General features: G+C 43.0%; 2 protein-coding genes across 5 annotated transcripts in view; both read left to right on the forward strand.

Annotated features, from left to right (window-relative positions):
* Positions 1-8,775, forward strand: part of LOC128624432 (transcriptional repressor p66-alpha) — a 29,863-nt gene extending 21,088 nt beyond the window's left edge. For 2 of the 4 annotated variants that reach the window (XM_053652080.1, XM_053652082.1), the window contains exons 3-11: positions 982-1,108; positions 1,286-1,417; positions 1,695-1,769; positions 1,953-2,078; positions 3,044-3,238; positions 3,511-3,766; positions 4,042-4,457; positions 5,644-5,881; positions 6,816-8,775. In XM_053652080.1, coding sequence (XP_053508055.1) covers positions 982-1,108; positions 1,286-1,417; positions 1,695-1,769; positions 1,953-2,078; positions 3,044-3,238; positions 3,511-3,766; positions 4,042-4,457; positions 5,644-5,881; positions 6,816-6,952 — 1,702 coding nt within the window. In that variant the 3' untranslated portion in view covers positions 6,953-8,775. The remainder of the gene's footprint in view (positions 1-981; positions 1,109-1,285; positions 1,418-1,694; positions 1,770-1,952; positions 2,079-3,043; positions 3,239-3,510; positions 3,767-4,041; positions 4,458-5,643; positions 5,882-6,815) is intronic. The other 2 variants (XM_053652084.1, XM_053652083.1) reach the window with 2 other exon arrangements.
* Positions 8,776-9,306: 531 nt separating this feature from the next.
* On the forward strand, positions 9,307-13,003 carry ndufa13 (NADH:ubiquinone oxidoreductase subunit A13). The gene is made up of 5 exons (XM_053652110.1): positions 9,307-9,462; positions 9,871-9,949; positions 11,540-11,611; positions 12,453-12,522; positions 12,714-13,003. Exons 1-5 carry the CDS (start codon positions 9,369-9,371, stop codon positions 12,831-12,833), a joined length of 435 nt encoding a protein of 144 aa, XP_053508085.1. The 5' UTR covers positions 9,307-9,368; the 3' UTR covers positions 12,834-13,003.
* The last annotated feature ends 633 nt before the right edge of the window (positions 13,004-13,636 follow it).

Consider the following 13,636-nt stretch of genomic DNA (forward strand, 5'->3'; position numbering starts at 1 on the left):
GTGCTTCCTCTTGCCAAGTTGTAGCTCATATCACGCTTAAATATCGTTGGGTCACAGTCGCTGGTACGAGTCTTGATCGTCGAGTGCGTCTTTGTAATGGAGTGTGTACAGGTGAATATATTATTTTATTATTATTATATATATATACAGGTGGACTAGTTCAACAAACAGACTTCGTATAAAAAAATAATGAACTTTTTTACTTTCACACTATCCGGCGTTACCCAGATGAGGACGGGTTCCCTTCTGAGTCTGGTTCCTCTCAAGGTTTCTTCCTCATATCATCTTAGGGAGTTTTTTCCTCACCACCGTCTCGCTCAATAGGGATAAATTCACACACTTAAAATCTGCATCCTGTGTTTATATGTTTCTGTAAAGCTGCTTTGAGACAGTGTCCGTTGTAAAAAGCGCCATGCAAATAAAATTGAATTGTTGTTGTTGATGTTGATATTCAAAAACAACAACAACATGTTAATTCTCTTGCAGACCTGTCTGGCTGAATCATCGTTTCATTCATGTTCAACACCTCATTTCACACTGCATGAAAATGATCGTAAAAACCGACTAATATGTCTGAGTAACACCCGCTAGTAAGTTTAACCATGCAAAACATGATTTCGGTCAAGTTTCCAAAATATCTGAGGAGGAGGATTTCGAAGTGTGTGTGTGTGTGTGTGTGTGTGTGTGTGTGTGTGTGTGTCTCCCTCTAGAGGAGAAAGTTCATGAAGATGCACAGAAGAGTTGAATTCAGGTTTAGTACGCACCTGTGTGATGTGTAGCGTTATACAGGTGGGAATGATCATTGTCGGAACTCTCTCGAGCATCAATCGTAGTGCAGTAGGATTTAAGTTCCGAGCTCATTTTTTTAAGGGAAACGGTTTGAGCATGTTGTGCAAGTGTGTTGGTTTTGTTTTGGGTTTTTTTTTTTTTTTTTTTTTTTTTTTTTTTCCTGCCGTCTTACAATTTTGCTTCTTCCTGTAGCGACGTTAAGAAAGAGAAGCGGCCTCCGTCACCGGACGACGTCATCGTTCTGTCCGATAACGAGCCGTCCAGCCCACAGATGAACGGCGTGAGCCACTTCAAAGACCTCGACATGGACCTGCTCATGGTCAGAACCATTTTATATTATACTATAGGATTATTTATTAGATGAGCTGATGGTACACAAGTCTGTTTGGAGTGATGATGCGTCTAGTTTTTCGGGTCACTTTGATGCACAGACCTGACAAGAATATCCCTGTGTGTGTGTGTGTGTGTGTGTGTGTGTGTGTGTGTGTGCGTGCAGAGGAGCAGTCCTGAAGAAAGAGTTCGTATTATAAAGCAACTGAAGGAGGAGCTGAGGCTAGAAGAGGCCAGACTGGTATTGCTGAAGAAACTCCGACAGAGCCAAATACACAAGGAAACCAATGTACAGAAGGTAGCACAAACACACACACACACACACACACACACACACACACACACACACATACATTCTATACCATACTATGCCCTTCTTCTGAAACACATAGCAAAAAATGTGTACTGTAAAAAATGTCCACAATATCAGCGCTCTTTAGGGCTTTCTTCACTGCACAAAGTACCAGAACTTTTCCAATGGACAAAATATAACCTATAAAAATGTAAGTTTATTAATTTAAAAAAAAAAAAAAAAAAATCAATTTGTTTGATTTATTTTTTGCTTTTCTTCTCAGCCCTTAGGTTCGGGCTCTGTGGTCACGCCCCCTCCTCTGGTGAGAGGCTCGGTGACCAACAAAGGAACTCAGCCTGTAAGTGTCCAAGTCACCGCACACTCCACACCAGTGTCCATCTTACCACGCACACACACATTTTTACTAATCCCTTATTAATTCAGACCGCTTTTCCCAAGCCCTGGACGAATCACTTTACTTATACTCCAATACGGTTTGAGTTGCTGTCGTCTCCACCACACGTAATGTTGTGCTCCTCAGCAGGTTCTGCCCAGCCGGAGCTCAGCGGGGGTCATCCCTCCTCCTCTGGTGCGCGGTGGCCAGGTGTCCAAACACGGCTCGCAAAACTCCCAGATCATCATGCCGCCACTGGTCAGAGGAGCTCAGGTGAGCCTCCCGTCTGTGCCGCAACTTCCAGAACACACACGTTTCTCAACTAATGACATGGTGCCAGTGCTGGAGCCGGTGCTCCTTCAGAGAACCAGTATACCACCGTAATGGCTCATGAGAGCTTCGAGCGACAAAATGAAAACAAATGGAGGATAGTGAGTCTGAGTCGGGTTTTATAAGTTCAATATCCAAATCCTTCTGCAGCGTATAACTGTTCAAATAAGGTTTTTTTTTTTATCCTTTGTGTTAATGGCACTCTGATAAATAACTTCTTGCTGTCATGGCAACAAATTGACGTCACCTCAGCAAGCGTTCTTGGTGCCAGTTCGAAGATCCAGGTCAGCAGTGTTTGCCATTAGAGCTAAAGCTCCTTTGTGGTGGAGAAGTGCAGAAGAGTACCAGATTCAGCAGCATCACCTTTTCAGAGAAAAGGGTTTAGTTATTCATGATCATGACAAGCATAAGCTTTTTTTTTTTTTTGCTTTTTTTTTTCTTCCAGTCCTTCATGTCAGATGTTATTTGTTCTCACAGTTTAGGAAAATACATGAAAACCGAGTATAACTTCAGTATGTCTCTCTCTCTCTCGCTCGCTCTCTCTCTCTCTCTCTCTCTCTCTCTCTCTGTGTATTTCTCTCTCTGTCTCTGTTTCTGCCTCTTTCTCTGTGCCTCTCTCTCTCTCTCTCTCTTTCTCTGTGTATTTCTGTTTCTGCTTCTTTCTCTGCCTCTCTCTCTCTCTTTCTCTCTCCTGTGTTTCTGCCTCTCTTTCTCTGCCTCTCTGTCTCTCTCTCTCTCTCTCTGTGTGTATTTCTCTCTCTGTCTCTGTTTCTGCCTCTCTTTCTCTCTCCTCTGTTTCTACCTCTCTTTCTCTGCCTCTCTGTCTCACTCTCTCACACTCTCTCTCTCTCTCTCTCTCTCTCTCTCTCTCTCTCTCGCTCGCTCGCTCGCTCTCTGTGTCTCTATAGCCAATCTCAGTGACACCACAGCAGATAGCGACTCTGCGGCAGCAGCAGCAGCAGTACTCCAGCTCAGGCCCTCCACCCCTGCTGCTGGCCCCTAGAGCCTCTGTGCCCACTGTTCAGGGTCAGAAAGTCATCCAGCCCAGCCTCATTCGCGTGGCCAGTGTGTCTAATGCCAATCTGCTCGTTAACATCAGTCCGGTGAGTTACTATCCATACATAAACACATCCATTTTCTCTCGATTTTGATTTTTTTTTTTTTTAAACACTTCCAAAGCTAATGGACCTTTAGCAATCACTGTACTTTATTTTCCACTTCACAGTCGGTGTGCATCATGCTTTTCTTGTAACTCTAATCACTGAACGGAATAAATTAATACATTTTCGGATCCCTGATGCTGCACCTAACCCAGACCTATTGTAATTACCTTTCTTCTTCCTCCACTCACTTTCGTGTCTTCCGTGCCCTCCAGTCCACCACCAACCTGAAGACATCCTCCGGGGGCTCTCAGAGCACCGCGGCAAGTGCCAGTGAGTCCCCCGCTAGCCGGCAGGCGGCAGCTAAGCTGGCGCTGCGGAAGCAACTGGAGAAGACTCTGCTGGAGATTCCTCCTCCCAAACCCCCCACCCCTGAATTCAACTTCCTGCCTTCGGCAGCCAATAATGAGTTCATCTACCTAGTGGGCCTGGAGGAGGTTGTGCAGTGCCTGCTGGACGCCCTGGGGAGAGGTATCCAATCAGCTGTGTCAATAAAACATCATCTGAGATCAGCTATTCCATTCCCTTGTAGTTCAGCAAGGCCTGAAAGGCAGATCGTAGATTTCGATGTGCTGTTTGTCTGCAGAATGAACATTTAGCACCAGAGACATGAACTGGTGTAGATAGTCATTGCTGGACATTACCGTGAAAACGCACTAGCATATTCATCAAGCAGCACTTCTAATAACTGACCATTGTCTTCGTTTCTTTCTTTCACCCTGTGTTGTCCCCTCTCCGTCTCTCAGTTAAACAGGGAGGTTCTCAGGCTTCTGTTTCCACGGAGCCGTTCACATGCACTCAGTGCAAGACCGACTTCACCTGCCGCTGGCGTAAGGAGAAGAGCGGTGCCATCATGTGCGAGCAGTGCATGTCCACCAATCAGAAGAAGGCCCTGAAGGCCGAGCACACCAATCGACTGAAGGCAGCCTTCGTCAAGGCCCTGCAGCAGGAGCAGGAGATCGAGCAGAGGATCCTCCAGCAGGCCTCCTCTCCCGTCTCGCATCCGCCTTCCTCATCTTCCTCCTCGTCCTCGAGCCACGTGGTGAAGGCGGAGCAGCAGGTGATTGTCACTCATCAGATCAAGCAGCGCTCTTCTTCCTCGCTCCAGCACCACAGTCGATCTAGCCAGCCAATCAACCGCCACCATTCCACTGTAACACAGGTGAGCCCGCTGCACTACATACCAACTATAAAGCAGTGGGACAACACTGCAGAGCACACGCTGTGACTGACTGTGTAATTGCTGAACAAAAGTCAAGGGATTGCAGGATGCAGCTGGAGAATGAAACAGCTGGATAACTGGGAAACAGCTGGATAATAGCAGTGGACATGCCGATAGTGATAGTAAAACAGCTGGACAGTAACGAAGGCGGTGTGTCTATTCAGACTGAAACGGCTAGTCGATACCGAATGGGACATGCTGAGAGTGGACCTTGGGGACAGTAGCGATTGCAGCATGCTAAAATTGTCTGTGAGACAGCTGGACAATAATAAAGAGAGCATGCCAATACTGACGGTAAAACAGCTGGATAATAGCCAGGGGACAACACTGACTATACAACAGCTGGACTATAATGAAGGGGATATATTGATACTGACTGTAAAACAGCTGGACAATAGCAATGTGGACAACACTGACTATACAACAGCTGGTCTATAATGAGGGGATATATTGATACTGACTGTAAAACAGCTGGACAATAGCAATGTGGACAACACTGACTATACAACAGCTGGACTATAATGGGGATATATTGATACTGACTGTAAAACAGCTGGACAATAGCAATGTGAACAACACTGACTATACAACAGCTGAATATCCTCAAGGGGATGTGTCAATATCGACAATACAACAGCTGGATAAATAACATAGGAGTGCCAGTACTGATTATACAACAGCTGGACGATAAGGAAGAGGTTGTATTGATACTGACTGTAAAACAGTTGGACAGTAATGAAAGGGGAACGTGCAGATACTGTAAAACAGCTGGACAATACTGATGGAAGTAAATGTAAATGCAAATGCTGAGCAACTGTTGCTGTAAGAAGGTTGGACACTAGTTAAGGGAACATGCAGACACTGACAATAAAACAGCTGTTTTATAGCGAGGCGGTTGGCGTTGCATGCCAATACTGACTGTAAAACAGCTGGACACTAGCGTTGATGTCTTAATACTGATTGAAATCTATTCCTTTAAACTAAATTATGAAATCTAGATGAGTAGTGTGAATAACAGTACTGAGAAATGTAAAAACTAAAATAAAGAAAAGTATTGTGTGTGTGTGTGTGTGTGTGTGTGTGTGTGTGTGTGTGTGTGTGTGTGTGTGTGTGTTTTCCCCCTCAGAGTTCTGCTCAGCTGTCCCGCAGTGTTCAGCAGACAGCAGCGGCCCTGCGCGGTGTTTCTCACTCCTTCTCTCCGGCCTCTCAGCTCCAGAACGCTGTGGCAGCTGCCGCGCTGGTCAGCAGGCCAGGTAAGCATGCTGTGCTTCAGGGGTCAAAGGTCAGCAGCAGCAGTGCCAGCAGCAGGACCTCTAAGACAGTGAACTCCTCCACCTGGAGGAAGCGGAACAACGCAACACCAGGTAGATTCTGAGCCCCCGTGTGGGTCCGACCGCAAAAACCCCCGAAAGCACCTCTCCTCTCCGGCTTCCTCGACCTCCTCTCCCCGTCTCTGTCCCATTCCTCTGTCTCTCACTCACTCCTGCTGACCACAGCGGCTTTCTGCCGCAGTCGCTCGTCACGTCCAGCCTGAGGGCAGCTCTGCACATTTGACTTTCTCATGTAAATAGATGATAGAAAAGCAGGGTGTTGTGTGTAGAGTCATGTTTCTCAACATGAAATGGATTCGACCCCAATTCTGTGACGTCCATGATAATCTGGGTTTGAGTGAAGATCGATTAAAGCACTTGTTATCCTGACAAACACTCCGGCGTAATCCTCTGTCCGTTTCTCTCATTCCTCTGGGGTGGGGTTTAAGTGTTGGTGTTTCCCCTCAACTCTGTAGAACCGTGTGTGTGTGTGGGTGTGGGTGTGTGTCGGATGGTGTAACAGCAGTGTTAAAGTACCCATGAACTCTAAAGCAAGATTTTGAATGTTGTAGCTTCTCTTTGATGATTGTTTTTGTTTCTGTCTCCTTCTTTCTTTCTTTTTCTTTCTTTCTTTCTTTTGTCTTTCAGCCTTTCTCTGTTTCTTTCTTTTTTCTTTCTCTTTCTTTTGTCTTTATTTCTACTTTTCTCTTTCTTTCTTTTTCTTTCTTTCTGTCTAATTAACTACTAGTTTAGGTGAACTCGTTCAGGGGTACTTTAATTTAAAAAAATCCAATTGATTTAATTTGCCAAGTTTTTATGTTCTAGTGTTATTATGCCTGTGTGCATGAATGAGTGTGTTCTGTCTCTCCCTCCCTCTCTCTCTCTCTCTCTCTCTCTCCCCCTCTCTCCCCCTCTCCCTCTCCCTCTCTCTCTCTCTCTCTCTCTCTCTCTCTCTCTCTCTCTCTCTCTGCCTGTCATTTGTTTGCAGGTGTGACTATGGCCTACGTAAACCCCAGCCTGCCCGTGCACAAGTCCACATCGTCGGCGGTGGAGCGTCAGAGAGAGTACCTGTTAGACATGATCCCCTCGAGATCCATCTCCCAGACTGCAAACACGTGGAAATAACCCGGCCACGCGTCCCCTTCAGACGAGCTTTCCTCACCATCACAAACTCTCCTCACCTGGAGTCCTGGAACAGCTCTAGGAACGGCTCGAGACCCTCTGAGATTCGTGTGGGATTATGGAAGCGCTCTAGAGGCTCCGGAGTCTCGCTTTCAATCGTGGAACGTATTCTGAAGAAAAGCTTTCGGCTTCTATTACAGCAGATTTTCCTCAATCACCTGGCTTCTGATTTCTTTTATTTTTTTCTCTCCCCCTTTTTCATGTGTGTCTTTAGAAAAAAAGAATAAAGTTTGACCATTGCGCAAGAACAGTGATGTATATTATTAAAGCAATAGGCTCCGGATCCACCGTCATCCTGACCAGTTACTGAAGATGAATGGGGAAAAATGGTTAAAGGGCTTCCACTTGTGCTTTGCTGCCAGGTTGTAAATGTCAGTAGAGACTCGTGTTTGTAAGCCTGAACATGACTGCGTTACTCGAGTACTCCGTACTCATGGAGATGACGTGCTGCGAATCATTTGGATTCGAGACACAAAGCGAGAGACAGTGTCTGTTCTCCGTATGGATCACGGAACTTTCATTTCTTTGGAAGAAAAAAAAAAAAAAACAGTTCAATAGGTTTTCCTTAAAATAAAAAAATAAAAAGACTGAAAAAAAAATAAAGATGAATAAATCTTAAGTTACAAACTAAAAGCCAGCAGTGCTACATGAAGAGCCCTTTTTGTCTAAAGGCAGTTTTTTTGATTGTAAGTTATACAGCTAATCGAGTCCGAGCTTGACTGGACTCGTCTCTTTAAAGACTTTGTGCTTCAAAAAACTGTTTTGTCTTTTTTTTTTTTCTTTTTCTTTTTCCCCTTGCATTTAGTTTCTTTAGGTCTGAGTCACAGTTTGCTCATTGCGAGGCGTGTTTCCGTCTCAGTAACACACGATGGCCCTAAACACATGCTTAATGATTTCACTGATGCAACATGCAGTCCCCTTTTTTCTTCTCCTAAACAAGTCTGAGGGGTTTTTCATTTTATCTTATTTTATTTCAAATGTTCCTCACATAACTTCTGTTAAAACGTTTTACGGTTCACAAAATCGAAAGACGAGAAGAAAAATCCATTATTCTAACTGAACAGTCCTTTACAGAAACCTGTGCATGATGGATTGGAGACTTGATTGTGTTTGTGCGTGGGTGTTTAATTCCAGTCCACTTGATTTCCATGTCCACAATTTCCGTTTGAATTCCAGTCCCCCGCCCCATTTGATCTTCACAGTGGTTTCCAGCAGTTTAAGGAACAACGCTTCATAATTTTACCAGTTTTCCAAAACCCTTAATTATCACAGATTGTGAAGCTGGCCTGTATTTATTAGTAAAATAAAGCTTTCCTCACAAACATCAGAGAGCAAATGGATTTGAGACGTTTCTGTTAGCACATATGACTTTCTTGTTTGTTTGTTTTGTTTTTTTTTTGTTTGTTTTTTTTTTATAAATATGACTGTTCTACTGTCATCTCATCCTGTTTCTCTTTGTGTTTTAAATCATTGAAGTCTCATATTACACTTTATATATAGTCATCGTGTTTGCCATTTGTTCGGCTCCCTGACCCCACAGATGCATTTCGTCCTTGGTGTGGATGCTGTACCGTTCAGCTGATAGGAGACAGAGGCGTCCTCAGCGTCTCTGCTTGATGATGTCACGCCACTATGTTTCAGGGCTTTAATAGCAGTGCTAGCTTCCTCCGGTTCCGCCACACTGTACAAACTCATGTTACGATTGGTTAGGTTTACTTTTGTTTCCCAGTTTGAGAAGTAATAATAAAAGAATTTTAACCCTTCCATATTTAGTTTTTTTTTATTCTTGTACTTTTGTGTCTGTTATTTATTTATTTATTTATTTATTTATATTTTAGAGCTTTTTTTCTAGCTCTCCCACATTAAAACTATTCATGCGTTGTGGATGTAGCACTGTTCTGTTTGGGGGTGGAGCTAATTTTCAGGCCAGAAAATTGTAACTGCAATTCTGTAAAGAACTCAAGTTATCTCTGATTTTAGTATAGTTTATAAACACTTTTTAACGGCACCCTTAAGTTTTATAGGTTTTTGATGGCCATTTAATTTGTGACTTTGGGATAAACTGATCCCATAGAATGATCTTGAGACTGTAATTCTGGATGGGGATCTGTCAGTGGTTTTAATGTCACACCTAGTATACATCCTCAACTGTAATACCTGTAGTCCGCAGCAGAGGGCGACATAGAGCAACTATTACAGCCACAATCCATCCTCCTAGGCTGGGATTGGGTAGACACCAAAGCAGCTTTCTGATTGGACAACGCGCACAGTAGTACTAGCGAAGCTTCGCTTCGGGGGCGTGGTTAATCAGAATACGGGTGGGAATACAACCGACGGTGTTTGTGTTGGTAGGAGGAAGATGGCGGCGTCCAAGGTGAAGCAGGACATGCCTCCTCCGGGAGGTTATGCTCCCATTGATTACAAGAGAAACCTACCTAAAAGGGGGCTTTCTGGTCAGTACACTGAGGTTCAGTTTCTGTAGTATCGAATGTAGAGTTGTTTCTGTTGGTTTAAATGGAGGGTTGGAGGGTTGGTGGGTTGGTGTTCGGGATTAGTACAGCGAGCTAGGTGGCTAACTCGGCTAGCTCTGGGTTTCTCTGACAGTGCATTCAGTTTACACAGTTTATATTCGGCTAATAGCTGTGCAGTTTAACTGTGTGTCTAAAGCAGGACTGTTTTATTTATTTTCCTAAATAAATACAGAGCTCACCCTCTGTGGGATATTGCCACTACAATGCACTGTGTCTTTATTAAGCAAAGAAGTAGATATTGTTGAGATTGGGTTTTCTTTTCCAGGCAGTAACAGTCCCAGTGTGTTGGATGTTTTTGTTGATAAGTATTTCTTTTTCTTTAATCCCCAGGTTACAGTATGTTCGGCATTGGGATTGGAGTGATGCTGTTCGGCTACTGGAGGCTTTTTAAGTGGAACAGAGAGAGGCGGTGAGATCGTGTGTCGTAATTAATCTTCTGCGATTGATTCGATACCGATATCTATCTGTGTATCGAACGATACCGATGCGATAACTTTCTCGTACTCCAGACTGTGCGGTACAATAAGAAGTCCACGATCCCTATTTTCGTCATCTTTTCCATCGTCAGGTGCCTCATACGGTACCCCTACAGTATCCGTACCCAATTTGTTTACCTTTTCCACTCAGGTACAATGAGAACCAAACAAGGACATCTGGGTGGAGCTAGATGTCAAGCTGCCCACGGATTGGTCAAACACAATTCATTTATCTTAACGTACTGCTTTTTCCTGCTTGTGGAGTCTGTCCAGGAAAACCCTGGATTGGACACCAGTCCATCACAAAGCACTATTCACACACACACACACACACACACAGATTTACACATAGGGGCAATTTAGAGTAGCCAATCCGCTTGCATGTTTTTGGACAGTGGCGAGAACCCAGAGGAAGCCCACACAGAACAAGTGAAACCCGCAGACTGTAAGCTGAGCTCAGGGTCGAACCGGGAAACCTGGTGCTATGAGGTGGAGAGTTGTGTTACATGCTGCGTCTTGTCAAACGCAATCATCATGGAATTGTCACTTGAGTCCGGAGAGCTGCCGTCTTTAAAAACGCTACTCGCCTAAAACATATATATATTTTTTCTACCTGACAGAACAAAGCAGTTATATTATTGTTGTTGTTATTGTTATTATTATGTGTGTGTGGAATTAATGTTCCAGATTAGTTTTTATTTACCTTCCAACAATAATGCTGTAAAAGTCATCTTCAGGCCAAATCACTTCAACAGTATATACAGTTCTGTGCAAAAATCCTTATGCAACACCCCTCTAACACCCCAAACCCACCGGTTTTTTTTTTAGTACAAACTTTTATTTTATGATTTCTACATTATCGAGTCAGTACAAAAACATTTTAGATTCCTAAACATTAGTTTTCCAGCGCAACATTAAATGTTACTGAAAAACGTCAGTATGTCAGTAAACAAAGCAGCGTATTAAGCGGTAAGAAACACGTTACAGACAAAAACCATGATGAAGGCTGCTGGATTTTGCTGCAAGAATAAGAAGCGAGTGCGACGGAAGAACCGTGGCTGGTTCTGTAAGATGCTCACTAAAACTTGCAGCTCATTTATTTAATATATAATATACATTTTACTTGGGACTACTATTTTATTACTGTTTTTTTTTATATAAAGCAAAGGGTCTTCACACCAAATATTGACTTAAAAAGAAATTATTCCTGTGTCCTGTCTTTTATAGTATTTTTTTTTTTTTTAAATGTAGAAACATTTAATTTCCTTATTTTTGAAGGAATCTTCGCTCTAGAGCATTTCCTTGCATGTGCCTAAGACTTTTGCACAGTACTGTATATGTAGGGCAACATAAAAATAAATAAATAAATAAAACGCAGTTTGTAAATTTTGTGCCTATTAGGAGTCACGACTTCCAGAGAATGTTTAGTTCCGTGCATAAAATGCTAAAATATGCTGTTTATGTTAGATTTTTACAATCATGTGTGAATGAAACGTGTGTGTGTGTGTGTGTGTGTGTCCCAGGCGTTTGCACATTGAGGACCTGGAGGCTCGGATCGCTCTCCTGCCTCTCCTACAGGCTGAACATGACCGAAGGTGAGCAGTTTGACTTTTTCGTTGTTTCTCCCCTTTTTCAAGCTGTTACAGCAACCAGGCTGCACGTGCAGACCAAATGATTATGCTGTTAGTAGAGTCGTCATGGTTTTACAGTATTAAAACCGCGAAACGCACAAGACACAAGCCGGTGGTGAAAAATCCATTACAAAGTCAAAAGGAAACAAAATCCAAAGTCGTCTAATCCCCTAATTCAATTCTGTCCTGTTTTATTCGATTAGTGCTTTTAAGAACAGACGTTGTCACAAAGCCGCTTTACAGAAATATATAAATTCAGGATATACATTTTAAATTGATAAGTTTATCCCTAACGAGCAAGCCAGAGGCGGCGTTGACGAAGAAAAACTCCCCGAGACGCTATGAGGACGAAATCTTGAGAGGAACCAGACTCAAAAGGGGAACACGTCCACATCTGGGTGACACCGGATAGTGTAATTATAAATGATTCCCTTCTATAACTGTGTACTACATGGTCAAAAAGTGCAGCTGTGTAACTAGGAAACTCGTTTCAGTTTTCACATGAAGTTCGCTTGAGTGCAGATCTGTTCCTGGAAATCTGCAGTCCTAAAGCTGTCTTCATGGTTTTTAAGTGGCACTAATTGGTGTTATTTTTCTTATTTTTGGAAATGACTTCTGCATAAAATGCCTCACATTTTTAATGTTTGACATGTTGTTATAGGCTTTTAAAAAAAAAAAAAGCATATTTTCTCCCTTTAAATGCCAAAATGAATGCACTATATACATACATATACCAGAACGGTCTGTTGTTATTCCTTACATAATCACCTGCTTGTTTTTGCTTTCCTCGCTCTGTTCTCTGTAGGACGTTACGGATGCTCCGGGAGAACCTGGAGGAGGAAGCCATCATCATGAAGGATGTGCCAGGCTGGAAGGTATTTCAGCTTGCTTTTCCTTTGAAGGCTGTTGCCGTGTTTTCCTTGAAAGCAAACGAAATGCTTGCCGTGTAACGGAAAGTTCCAGCGTTTCTCAGACTCTGCATCTGTAGACGTGCATTTATCACATACACACACCTTTCCAGCTTTTATGTTTGGTCTGTAATCTTGCTGTGAACCTGTTTGTGTAGGTGGGTGAGAATGTTTTCCACACAGACCGCTGGGTCACTCCGACTAACGATGAGCTCTTTAACCTTCGACCTCAGGAGGAGCTTCTACACAAGAGGTTTGGCTTCCTGTGGTATATGTAAGCTGCAGCTCGGCCTGGAGGATCTGAGGATAGAAAATCATCCACCTGCGTCTAATCTGCTCTGTTTGTGTGTGAGAGAGAGCGAGCGAGAGAGAGAGAGAGAGGCGCAATGTGTTAATGTTCAGACTGTAAATGTTTCAAATATTAAATACGTTTTCTTTGCTTCCCAAATGGTGCAGTTTGTACATCTTTGTGCTGCTGATTTATTACAGACATATCTGTTTATTTCTATCAGATTTAGCAATGTTTACTGAATAACAACCGGAATGATCTCTAACTACAATTTTTCATATCATGTTATTGGATGTGTGTAGGGAAAAAAAATGCATACAAATAGTCACTTTTCATCTAAAGGACCCTGTATTCCCTTTTGTGCAATGAAATAGAGATTATTGCGTATAATCTTCACCCGGTAAAATGCTCCATAAGATTTTATTCCCATCCCATCAGTGGGAATAAAATGAAATGTACACAATAGTCATGCTCACCATATAGAGACCTACTTACAGGGTCTTTGACCCGGTGCCATTATTTCCCCAATCCAGTCTGGAATACACCTGTCGAATGTTTAAACCAACTACGTTTACATGCACGTCAAATTCCGTTTAAGGTCTATATTCGGGTTGCAGTCATATTCCGAATACGATGTTTATATGCGTACAGGCAATCGGAATAATCTTGTATACACACGATTGTTGTAAATATGCCCGAGTGGCTGTTCCTAAATACCTAGCCTACAGGTAAGCATCTGTTAGCACCCACAATTCCTTGTGAACTGAGCATCTCCTTTCAGTGGATTATCTG

This window comes from Ictalurus furcatus, chromosome 20, assembly GCF_023375685.1.
Source record: "Ictalurus furcatus strain D&B chromosome 20, Billie_1.0, whole genome shotgun sequence".
In the NCBI taxonomy this organism is placed as follows: domain Eukaryota; kingdom Metazoa; phylum Chordata; class Actinopteri; order Siluriformes; family Ictaluridae; genus Ictalurus; species Ictalurus furcatus.